The sequence below is a fragment of the Candoia aspera genome, chromosome 3 (assembly GCF_035149785.1).
Source record: "Candoia aspera isolate rCanAsp1 chromosome 3, rCanAsp1.hap2, whole genome shotgun sequence".
In the NCBI taxonomy this organism is placed as follows: Eukaryota; Metazoa; Chordata; class Lepidosauria; order Squamata; family Boidae; genus Candoia; species Candoia aspera.
Window position 1 is genome coordinate 55,735,503 of NC_086155.1, and position 13,035 is coordinate 55,748,537.

Sequence of the window (13,035 nt, forward strand, 5' to 3'; positions counted from 1 at the left end):
TGAGCAGGAGCTGGGACGAGCAACGGGAGCTCACCCCGCCGCGCGGTTTCGAACCGCCGACCTTCCGATCGGCAGCTCAGCGGTTTAACCCGCAGCGCCACCGCATCCCGCACGTGCACATACATAGACATTAATTAAAGTTACCTGGTTTCAATTTTCCATGTTGGAAATTGAAAGCTTACAGACTAGTTTCTAAACTTCTGAGGTAGTCTAGTAAAACCCAGTATGTATTTTGGATTTATTACTTTGTAATTCTCACCCATATTTTTTAAATGAAGTAATAGTTGAGCCAGACTAAGACAAAGACTATTTGCAGGGGTTATGCTGAATTATTACAAAGGCGTAATAAGTTGATTGGTTGCAGCTAATGAGTATTAATTAAAATGTTAAAAAAAAGCTTCGTGGTTTGAAATGTTAATTCACATGATTGTTAAAATATGCGTATAGTAGCTTCTGATTAATGTGCACTATTAAAAGCCACAGGGACTGAAATGAAAGAGATCTAATGAAGAGCTTGACAATAGAAGAAGCTTCATGATAATTATTACCTTTTGCCTTATGGAACCTTAATTTCTCTTCTAGATTATGCATATTACTCTAAATAAACACCAGCATAAGCCTCCACTTCTTTTTTCTTTCTCTTCAGATATGCATAGTTGCATTTGGTGACTTTAATTGTGAATGGGGGAGTTTAAGGAAACACTAAGATTAGAATCTTAGTACCCTTAGCTTCTTGGAAATCTTTTTCCATTTCTTCTTCTCTCTCTCTCTCTCTTTCTCTCTCATACACACAGACACAGACACACATGTATCTATAAAAGGCAATTTGGAAAAATTAAATTTTATTCTACACTGTATAGCATATTAAGCCTAGGCATAGCATTGCCTTTCGCACCCACTATATGAACAAAAGTGTCATTTGAAGGTTGAACTGAAAGCATTGTCAGTGACGGTGTTGCTAAATCCACATTTCTAGATAGCAGCCAGGTTCCAAACTGTGAGGAAATGGTTGAAATGGCAGAAAATTGTTTCATGTTTAATTCACCTTAAACTGTAAAGTAACACATATGTAGATATGTGAGAACTGTAAAGTAACACATATGTAAAGGTAGTACTATATGCACAAATCAGACAGGGTGTGTATACATATGTTAGGGAATTCATTATTTTCTGCTTTTGGAAGAGATGTATTTGCGGTGCTCATTATTTTTAAGATTACTTTGAATTAAAAATGGGCTGAAAGTGTAACATTTGCTAGGTGTCTCTCACAGTATTACATTCACTTTGTTGGACTTTCCCCCCCTTCCATAAAGCTTTTGCCTTCAGAAATGTAAGCTTTGGCAACCAACAGAATTATTACTTTTCTGTTAAGTAGTGTATAATGGGTGTCTGTGAGTGTTGAATCTGATCATAATGACTTGATGTGTACATTTTAGCACATTAATGCTGGAATGGATTGAAAAATCAGCAAATTCAGTAATTTCTGAACATTCTGCATTCCCTTTAGATATCTTGCAAGGTCAGTTAAAGACTGTAGTCTGGAAAGAAAGTGAATAACATCAGTAGCAAAGCACTGACATTCCTGGAGAGCAGATGGAAAGTGACCCTTTTGAAAGGTCTTTCCATTTACTGTCAGCAAAAATCTTCATTATAAAAGGCCACTTTCTTTTGTGAGGTCTCATTGAGGTTGATCTTCTCTCATAATCTAGGTTTATCTGGAATCAGTCTGTTAGTGGAGAACAATTCCCTTGCTGAACAAGATATATAAAAATTGTGAGTATAATTGACATATAAGGGAAACACACTTGTAATCTGTGGCAGAAGGATCTTCAATAGTATGTTTTTTAAGGCTATGTTCAGGTTTTGTGTTTTGTAGATAGTTTCTCCATCTTAGCACAGGTGACTTGGAAAAAACGAGCAGTTTTTTTTAAAAAGTACATCTTATTTCACTTATAGTACATATACTCCCATAAGAACATGAGACACCTAGTGTCTGCTGAATAGGGCAGGATATAAATTATAGGACAAATAATATCTACCTACATACAGGGTCTTTCAAAATGTACTTTTTGTTGTATCCTTCCTATATTCTTGTTGCTTCGTTGCTGATTTTATGACTTTTGCGATTCTGTTCTCACGGGGTAATTAAAATCCCATAAAACTGCCTTATGGGAGAAAAACTCTTACTCTGCAAAGCCCTTTTGTTGCTGCCTTCTGCAAAGCCCCATGGGAAAGAGGGAAGCTGTTTTCACACACACACACACACACACACACACACACACACACAGAGAGAGAGAGAGAGAGTTTTCCATAAGATAAGAGAGAGTATCTCACCCATGCAGTGGACATTGGTGGCAAGTGACTGAAGCACTTCCATGAATAAGATAGGAAGGGTGAGGAGAACTGATTTTTCTCACTTTATTTCTGGCAGAATCCAAAAGTACAGGAGAAAAAAATGCCCTTTTTTTCTCCTTCAAGCAAGCATTTTGCAGAAATTGCCAGTATTAGTTTTGTGCTGCTTTTGTTCCTCAGAAAAGCCAGAGAAAACAGAAAGAAAGGAACTAAACTTCATGAAATGAAGGATAGTTCTTTTGCCTTTTCATGGGTCTGCTGCAAAAGTCCACTACAAGGACAAACAGCCCTCTCTTCCCTTCACTCTCTGCTCAGGCCACCAGACTGATGGTCACACGTAATAGCTTGGCTTCTGAGTTGAGTCAAAGTACATGGGTCCTGGATCTCATTATGCCACAGATGAAACAGAAGCATTTGTTACAGGTCTTCTATAGAAATGAACTCTTAAATTATTTAAACACAAGAATGATGAGGAAAGATGAAATGATGAATCTGTATTGTCCTTTAGGAGTCTTGGGTATTCATTCTAAAATTTCACATCTGGCTTATTTCTCAATGTCTGTGGAGATTTTTTTTAAAAAAATTCTGTTGATTTCATTTCCCAGCTTCCCAAAACAGAGAACGAATTATCTCTCACAAGTTCTCTGTTATTGTTCAAAGTAACTATGCTTCTGTCTTGACTTTCTCTCTTAAAAGATTCAGTAAACATTCAGTATTCAGGTGGGGCATATGTTGTTCTTTGTTTGCTCAAATGACAATACAGAGGAAAGATACAGAGGAAATAATAATTTAAAAAACACAACAACTGTGATATAGGTCAAATGAAACTGGAATATCACTGACCATCAGTTAGCCCAGTTCTTTCCCTCCCAAGGATTTAGGTTCTTGTATTCAACCAGATTTATAACCAATAACCAATAATAATAATAGATTGAATATATGTAAGTCAGTGAAAATGAATGAGCTGTGATTTATGCTTGTCACTGTTATTTGATTATATTACCTATTTGGATAAATCTTTTGTATTGTTAGACTGAACTGAGGACATGCTGAAAAACTGCAACATACAGTTATTTATAGCCGATAACCAAGAGTAATAATGGATTGAATAAATGTAGGTCAATGAAAATGAATGCGTTGTGATTTATGCTTGTCACTGTTATTTGATTATATTACCTGTTTGGATAAATCTTTTGTATTGTTAGACTGAACTGAGGACATGCTGGAAAACTGCAACATACATAGATATGAAAGAGGATCTCTCATGTCCTCCACCCCACCCCACCCCCGAGTTGTGAATGTTTTAAAAATTATACTCAAATAGACCTTTTATTAAGCATATAGACCAGAAAACTGTACAGGAGCCTTTATGCTCAGTAAACTTTAAATATAAATAATTAAGTGAAAATTTGGCTTTGTATAGAATCTCATTTGACCCAAACAATATGTTGGTACTGCTAGCCAACTTTTGTCTGCCAGTCTGTAATATTCAAAAAACCATGAAGACCAGATGCATGAGTCAAGACCTTAATTCTCAGTTAGAATTATTTCTTGAACCATTTCTTAAATGATTTTGCATCTCTCCAGGAGGATGGGATAAGTATTAGCAGTTGTACTGAAAATTGCATTGTCATACTTATACCACTTACTTACTAAATGATTTTACTCGTGCATGTTTGTGTCTAGCAAGAAAGAAGGGAAGAGAGCACCAACTAATAAAGCCATAATATGGCTTATTTACTTCTTATTTTTCATGAGGTGGTAATTTGTCCACTGTGATTAGTAAACCGTAGTTTCTTTCTTATAATATTGTCCAGCAGGCAAAGCCAAAAACAACAATCTTGAATCTTCAGCAGTTTGGTTTTCCTTGTGTGAATAGAGTCTTGTGAACAAGACCCTAGACAATAAAATCTGTTTTATTTCTAAAGCCTGGTTTATTGCTCCCCAAAATTGGTCTTGCATTGTTATAATCAACGTTATTTATTATATGCTCTGACTGATGTAGGAGAATTTGGTATTTTTCAGTGTAGCTATTTTGCAATATCTGCAGAATATTTTTCCTTTTTCAAACTCTTGCTTGTATTTTAAGAAACCAGGAAACATACTGTAAAGTGTATCAAGTATATACATTAAAAAGAAGAATTAAGGGGTCACAGTGTTTATTTCATAATGTTCTGACTTCTTTGATTAAATTTTATATTCCCTTGGCCTTCTACGTCTTATTATATAGAATATTTGACTAGCTCCATTTTTATAGAGAGCCAGTTTACACTCTTAACAGTTGTTCATACCATGGTTTGGAACTTGAACAAGGTTCTAAACTCCCATCAGTGGGTCACAACCTCATTCATTAGCCTACTGTTAAGTGCTCCTAACTGCAGTGGCCTTCAGAGATAAAGTAATAGTCATAATGATTTATTTTTTTACTGTAGTCTGACATGGAACACAGTGCATGGCTCTTTTTCCAAGGTACAGAAAGGTTCTTTCCCCATCAAACACATTAAAAAGCAATAACAAAGGAATTGTTTCACAAATGTTCCTGAGTTAGAGTATAAATATGCAGAGAGCATAAGATTGTACTCTCTGCCTAATAATGTATCACTGTAACAATTCTGAGTGCATCAACATCAGGGTGAAGGAAATGTTATGCCGTGGAATGAGAGGGAAAAATGGGAATTAAACCTAATAAAGCTGTAATAAGAAGCATCATTCATTGCTTACATGTGAACTGATTATAGCTCATGTCAGGATCAAAGTGAGAGAGGCGGTTCTATGACATTTTAAAGGATTGCTCCATAGCAAAGCTTCTTCCCTCTGCTAGAACTGTGATTTTGTACCAATCAATCAACACGCCCTTATGGGATTTCAGACTACACCTATAAACATTTCATGCATTTCAGTTAAGGGGGCGTGATACGCAGAGCACTATTGGGTGACAAAGAGAACCCTGTGTTTTGTCTGTGTGTGTCCATTGTGCAGTGCTGATGATGAGAAGATTCAAGATGCACAAAGAGATGCATACTTTTTAGCCCAACATTTCAGTTGTTTAAAAGACCTTTCCAACTCTTTTGCTAGTGAACAAGTATACCTGCTGAACAATAACGGTTGTAGTAAGACTCTTTCGTCAGGAATAAATAGTCCTGAAGAGACCCTCAGCATCACAGATGCCATGTCTTTCTTACAGTAACATTTCTAAATTATTTGTGGTGTATTTTATGAACCTCACAAATATAGTGATTTTGCCCTCTATCCTAAGTTGTCAAGTAGAATATCAACAGGTACAATTTGGAGAGTAGAATACTTGCTTATTTGAGACATCTCTTAAAGAGGGTTCTGATATATTTAATGTTCATTTCAGTGTTTCTGGCTCTAGTAACATCATGCCAGGACTGCTTTGTTCCTACTTAAGGTATTGTACTATTAGTTTTCTAGCTACTGTGGCTTGGAAACATTTGATAGGTTGCTTGAGAATGTCTCTATAAAGTGCTGGATTAGTTCCTGAGATTTTGCAATTTTGTTTCTATTATTTTATTAGAAATTAATTATTCTGTTATTTCTTATGCTACATCTTTCCAAATGAAGAACAAGGAAGAAAAGATTAATAATGTGTGTTTGAGATTTAGTGAAGGAATTTTCTGGTAATAACTGAATGGTTATAATATCTACTCTAGGTAGTATTCTTAGAATAAAAGATAGCCAGGCCTGATTTGCGTATCAAATATAGCTTTAATATAGATAATAAACTGTGCAAGTGCTAAAAAGACTAATGAGGTTGATATACAGAATGACATGCATACATGTCACTATTACCACAGTAATTCTCTTACTGTCTTCCGCTAATTACGCTTTCTAAAGCAATCATTTTGCTTTCTTTCCTCTGATACTGCCATACTGAACTATAGAATATTCTGTTAGGGTGCTTCTCCCATCCATCAATGTGTATACATTGTCATAAACTATGCACACATTTTCTTCCTTGGTGCTGTAACAAAGGGTGATTGTCATCCACTGGTCAGAGGCATTTGAATAACACTTCTTAGTGTTGTGAATATTTACCTGTTTCACAGTCACATAGCACAAATTATGCCCCTTCACATAGTCAGAATTTAATTAACCTAGTGAGTTAGCTTATTCTTAAGGGAATAAAGGCAATGACAAATCATGTGCATTATCATGCCAAGGCAACTTACTGAAGGCAACTTTATTTATCTAGTCCACATTCTGTTTTTCAAATTAAAACAAGGTAACTTTACCTTTGTGCAAGTACCATGTTCGTCCCATTTTCTTTTTGATATTGGGTTTATCTTTTCTATCTGCTGCTCAGTTGAGTAACCTACTTGCTGAACCACTTGAGATATTTCAAGTCTTCATATTAAATAGTCTTCTCAATTTGCTGCTTCTCATAGGTTTTGAAATATGACTTCCATCATCCCCAGATTGGCTGGGTGATTATTTTGTAGAAAAGCTGAATGGCTGTGGAAAGCTATGGAAGCTGCTTTTAGAGATTCTCATAAGGTTGATTACTCATAAGGCAAACACGTTTATTTTTTATTTCATTCATTCATTCATTTATATGCTGTCACAATCATTTGTGTAATTCTAGCTGTAAATAGTAAATTCTATTTCTCATGCTTTGTTTGAATAACCAAATTCTTTCTGCATATTTCTTCCACTTTCAGTTTTGTGAGGTTGTTTTTTTTTAAAATGATTCTGAGGTTGGGAAAGGAGCAACTTTCCAATCTGTCCAGTTGGTTATTTTTAGCAAAGAGGTGCCAGTATTTCAAACAATTTTTTTATTTGTGATTTAATACCTTGTTAGCTATGATAGTGCCCTTAATACATTTAGGAGAGTCAGTTCTGACTGATGCTATATTTTTAATTTGTACAATTTTGCATATTCAGTAATCCTGAAGAATTGGAAGCAGAATGAAAACCCGACACTGAGATAGAACATATGATTCCATTTGAGATTGACATTTTAAATGTTCCTGGGACATTTCACTTTTGGAAACTATCATACTGTGCTTTTAGAAATGTTGATGCTGAATGGCAAGGGATCCATCCTACCATTGGTGCGTGGCTCCCAAAAGATTACATAAATGGGAATGCAGCCTTAAGATTTCTTAGATCAGTTTTAACAGAATTTCTTTCTCTTAACCAAAATGAGAGTTTTTACCAATAGTGGAGGCAAAGTATAGTTTCTCTTATGTGCAGAAACAAAGTGCCAAAACATTTGTGAGGCGTGCATGATAGTCTTCAGTCTTAGCTCCACTGACTAATTTGGTGGAGGGTAAATTTTAATCTGCTATTAAAGCTTTAGTTGATGGGTCTCCAAATTAAATTGAATAAAACTCATACTCCTAGAGTTCACATAGAAAGCAATAAATGGCGTTTGAGAGAGCAGAACTATGAAATGACATTCAGATAACATGCAGTTCATTGGTTGTTTTTTAGTAGACTTTATAGCCATCTTGATGCTGAAGGAAAATCATAAATCTGTTTGGCTTAAGATCAGAATTGAATTTATTTTCTGAGGTTGTCATAAAATATGGGAAGTATTTGATATTTTAGATGTACTGAATAGTTATCACTGAAGATCAGATTGTACAATATTTGGTTGTTATTATCTGGAGAAAGACATTACTTTAGCTAATTGAGCATACATGAGAGAACCATATTTAACAAAGGTATATATGATCTAGTGGTCTGTGATTAGACCCTCTTTCATCTTTAAAATAATTAATAGGGGAAATAAGGTGACTTTCCAGAGCTCAGCCTCATGGGTAAGGAGTTTGTACTTTTCATCATATTATTTGATTGATTCTCAATCCTCTCAAAACCATTTGTCTTGTAGGAGGAAACTGGATAGTTGTATACTTTTCACTATGGAGCAAATGACAGTAGGGAGCAGTACACTGAAAAAGAGTAACTTGTGTCCATCATTTGCTTTGGTTCCTGTCTAATTCTCTGTAATTTCTTTTCATATCATTGTTCCTATTAATTAAAAAACTACCTGGCTGACCCTCCTCCGGAACTACTTGTAAATACTTTATCTCCATTCACTTTGAGAAGTAGCATGGATACATTCATTCCTGCTATCTACTGTACATAAGAAAACATATCATCTGAAAAGGTCTGTAAGAATTATTTGTTCATACTTGGTTGTGAACTGCAGTACTTGCTATGAAATAAAGTAGTGTAACACAAAGCTACAGAGTCTAGTAAGCAGTCAAGATTTTCACTTAGCATGAGTGCGATGGAATAAGGCATCAGCTCATTGGAATGGGAAATGCAGCCTGCTTTCAAATGTGGGTTGGAGTTCTTTGAAGTCTGATTCATTTGCTTTTTCTTTGGTTGCAGGAATAAATTTGCATCTGTGAAGTTGGATGTATTAACCACTTTCTCTACTTTGGAATATGAAGCCTAACTTCAGCATCTCAACGTTTGTTGTGGTAGCAGCAATTGTGTGCTGCTTGATGTCACCAACAGAGGCAGATAGTAAGTAATTTTCTGATGGGAGTATTTTATGATTAGGATCATTATCAGAGATTTTATCATAAAAAGTTTAACTTTCAAAATGGCAGAATGAAAAGGTTGTAAAATCATCAATTTTTAGTTTTTTTAAGGATGTATGGTAGTGGCAAACAAATAATAAAATTACTGTAGGTGTATTGAACTCCTTCATTGTCTTCCATTACTAAATTTCGGCTTGGTGTGCATGGACACCAGGACAATTCTTGATTCCATATTTCGATCAATATCCTGTTTTTCTTTGAATGGACAAAGCTGTTGCCTTATTATCCCCCATCCGTTAATGTTGTTTCCTTTCTTTTAATGTTACAAATTTCTCACATGTCCTCAAGCTAAAGAGCCCTACTTATAGCTCTACCGTTTCAACATGTTGAGTGTTCTTGTCTTTTATATAGCATGAATGAATAACTTTATTGATTAGTCAGATGACCATATCAGAAAGTTGGGTATCAGCCACTATAAGATATAAAATATAAAATATGATACCATAAAACAGCTAAAATACAGTAAAATTAACTAAAATATACTATGGTGAGATAAAATATGATAAAATACAGTAGGATAAAGTAGAGATACAATTGTAAGATAAAAATGCAAGATGTGATAAAACAAGCGATAAAATACAGAAACAATGTGAGTTTAGATGAATTCATCACCTTTACATGCCACCCCAATGCGTTCTATAAATTGTGTTCTCAGTTGGACAGCCCTAACTATAAACTTAACAGTTCTATTGACCACATATCTATTTGTGCCCTGGAGGAAGTAACAAAGTCTTTTGTTAAGATCTCAGTATGTGGTTCTGTCAGTTAATGTCTGAAGGTACTGAGCCCTTGCTGGGGCGTATAATTGGCAGTTAAATAGGACATGTGCAATGTCTTCTACTTCGGGTGCTCCACAAACACATGTCCTCTCAAGGTAAGGCACTTGGTGGAATTGTCCGTATTTGACCATAGAATCTAGTTGCTCAAATCTTGCTCTAGTAAGAGCTATCCTGTGGTATTGAGTCAGACCCACTAATAACTTTTATATAGTTATTTGTATGCACCTGTACACTCCCACTCAGGATTCATTGAGTTTGATGGAAGGGAAAGAAAAAAAATGTTGTTTTTTTTTGAAGTCAGCTACAATATAGAAATCTTTATACCATGGATTTGAATAGCATTTTCATATCTTGTTTTGTTTTCTGCTATTTTTATTCTGAGAGCCACCATGTTGTGGTTAAGGTATTGCTCCAGGGAGATCTAGGTTTGGGTCTACCCTCAGTGATAGAAGCTCCCTGGGTGGCTTGGGCCATTCATTTTCTCTCATCTCACAGAGTTGTTGTGGAGAGGAATGAGAGGGAGACTCTTATGTACACGAATTGAAGCGCCTGAACAAAAGGCATGATGTAAATCTAAGATAGATAGATAGATAGATAGATAGATAGATAGATAGATTACTAAAACAATTATCATCATTATTAAAACATTAACAACTATAAAAAACAAAGCCAAGACAAAGAAATAGTAGACGAAGGGATGTTAATAATAATGGAGCCACCTCACTAGTTCACCAGTCCCCTGAGGTCCCCAGGCCTGCTGGCATAACCAGGTCTTGAGGGACCTTCGGAAGCTCAGAAGTGATGGACGGCCTCACTTCAGAGGGGAGAATATTCCACAACATGGGCACCAGAGCAGAAAAGGCCTGCTGCCTAGGATCCACCAGATGTAGCTGCCTAGAAGATGGAACCCGTGACATAGCCCCTCTGCTGGATCTGGTGGGATGGGCAGATGTAATCAAGGAGAGGCAGTCCCTCAGATAACCTGGTCCCGTGCCATGTAGGGCTTTAAAGGTCAACACCAGCACCTTGACTTGGACCTGGAAACAAACTGGTATGCAGTTTGCAAAGCAGAGGTATAACTTGCATTCTACCAGAAACACACATAACTGTTCACACCACTGCATTTTACATCAGCTGAAGTTTCCAGATACTCTTCAAGGGCAGCCCCATGTACAGCGCATTACAATAGTCCAACGGGGAGGTGACCAGGGCATGAGTGACCACAAGTAGGGACCTTTGATCTAGGGACAGGCGCAACTGGCGCACAGTACAAAGTTGTGCAAAGGCCCTCCTAGCCATAACTGCCACCTGCTCATCAAGCAGAAGTCGTGAATCCAGGAGGATCCCCAGATTGCACACTGAGTCTATTTGGAGCAGTGCAACCCCATCCAGTACCAAAGATGGCATAATCCTAGAACCGGAGGGCCTCAAAACCCAAAGCCACTCAATACTATACTGGATACCTAACCAAAGTCCTCCTAATTCCACTCATGTGAATCGGATGATCAGATTCTGCACATTCTGTGATGTTCACCTGCAACAAATCTAAAGACCTGCATCTGATTAGGAAAAATCAAAAGGTACAGGATTGGAGAGTTTCTGCTGGGTGGCACTGCATGTGACATGGATCTAGGAGGACTAGCTGATGACCAGATGAACATGAATAGGCAGCAGCATGCAGCAGCTAGAAAGCTCTTCACCTGTATAACAGAATAATTGCATCCAGATTATGAGAAGTAGTAGTTATTTTGTACTCTATGTTAGAGACATTGTACTTGGAGTTCTGTCTCCAGTTCTGGGCATTGCAGTTTAAATGGACATAAAGAAGCTGGAGTAGTCTCAGAAGAGACTTACCAAGATAATAAAGGATTTGGAAACCAAATCTTATGAAGAACAGTTGATGGAACTGGGTATATTCAGTTTGCCAAAGAGAACTCTGCCGTCTATAAATATATATATAAAGCTGTCAGATACAAGAGGAGGCAGGCCGCCTCTGTTGAAGCTAAGAGCAGGATGAGGACCAACAGGATGTAATGAAAAGAACTGAGATTTAGGCTCAGTATAAGGAAGAATATCCTCAGGATGAGAATTGTTTAGTAATGGAACATTCTGCCTAGAACAGTAGTGGTCCCCCTCTTGCTGGGGTGTGGGGAGCTTGATGACTATTTGTTACTCTTTTAGAAATGACGATTAGAAAGGAGAGATGGATTAGATGAACTGTAAGGTCACTAAACTCATACATGCTGTGATACTGTGATTCTATGACATTCACAAACTAATATTTACACACACACATCCAATAAACCTTGAAAGATAGAGAGATGTCCCTAGTGGGAACCAGGAAGCTCACTCCAAAGCTTCAAGGCCGCCATTGGAAACACTCCACTTCATCGACTTTCTAACTGAAAGGAACATATTCTCTCATATGTTCTTAAAGTACAAAGGGAGATACATTATGAAAGATATCAAGATAACAGTTTGTGAGTGGCTTTAAAGGAACTAGATCCAGGAGCCAGTATAATTACTCCAAAATTTGTTGCAGATGCTATTAGAAAATGAGCTATAGCGTTCTAGTCTCCTTTAGATGTATTAAGACAGCTGCTTCCAGAATTCTCAGGAAATTCCCGGAATTGTAATTCCAGTACAATCTGGGAATGAATTAAAATAGCAACATAGGCAGTTTAAACAAAGGTAGGTCTCTCACCAACTCTTTTGCTGCCTTGATTGGATTTATCATAATTATTTGGCCTACATGCAGAGTTCTGTGCACAGGCTGCTCCCAGCAAACCCAGTTTCTCAACCTACTGACTTGATCTTAGTTACGTCCTTGGACATTTCCTCTTTTCCACTATATTAATTATGCATATGTCCTCTTTCTCCTACCACAAATAGAAGTAAAATTACTTGGGATTTTGCTCAATCTACAGTAGCTAGAGAATATATGCTTGCTGCCTAAAAGGGAGCTTAGGGAAAAAGAGATGCAGAGGGAGGATGAAATTGCTCCTCTTCCCCTACCTCAAGGGGCAGTCGTTTACAGTTGCTGATTCTTGCGTGGTTCAGTCTTTCAGCAATTCATATCGCAGAGTGGTAGGTGGCAGTATTGCAACCAAAACTCCCCCCACAACCTGAGTTCGATCCCAGCAGAAGCTGGATTCTCTCTCGGGTAGCCGGCTCAGGTCGACGCAGCCTTCCATCCTTCCGAGGTCAGTGAAATGGGTACCCAGCTTGCTGGGGAAGGTGACGACTGGGGAGGGCAATGGCAAACCACCCTGCTATAGTCTGCCAAGAAAACATCGCAAAAGCGGTATCCCCCCAAAGGGTCAGACATG

At 37.3% G+C, this 13,035-nt stretch overlaps 1 protein-coding gene across 3 annotated transcripts in view; it reads left to right on the top strand.

Annotated features, from left to right (window-relative positions):
* PTPRF (protein tyrosine phosphatase receptor type F) overlaps positions 1 to 13,035 on the top strand; it is a 567,382-nt gene that overhangs the window by 193,199 nt on the left and 361,148 nt on the right. For all 3 annotated transcript variants that reach the window (XM_063297776.1, XM_063297775.1, XM_063297777.1), the window contains exon 3: positions 8,713 to 8,850. In XM_063297776.1, the coding sequence (XP_063153846.1) occupies positions 8,769 to 8,850 (82 nt within the window). In that variant the 5' untranslated portion in view covers positions 8,713 to 8,768. The remainder of the gene's footprint in view (positions 1 to 8,712; positions 8,851 to 13,035) is intronic.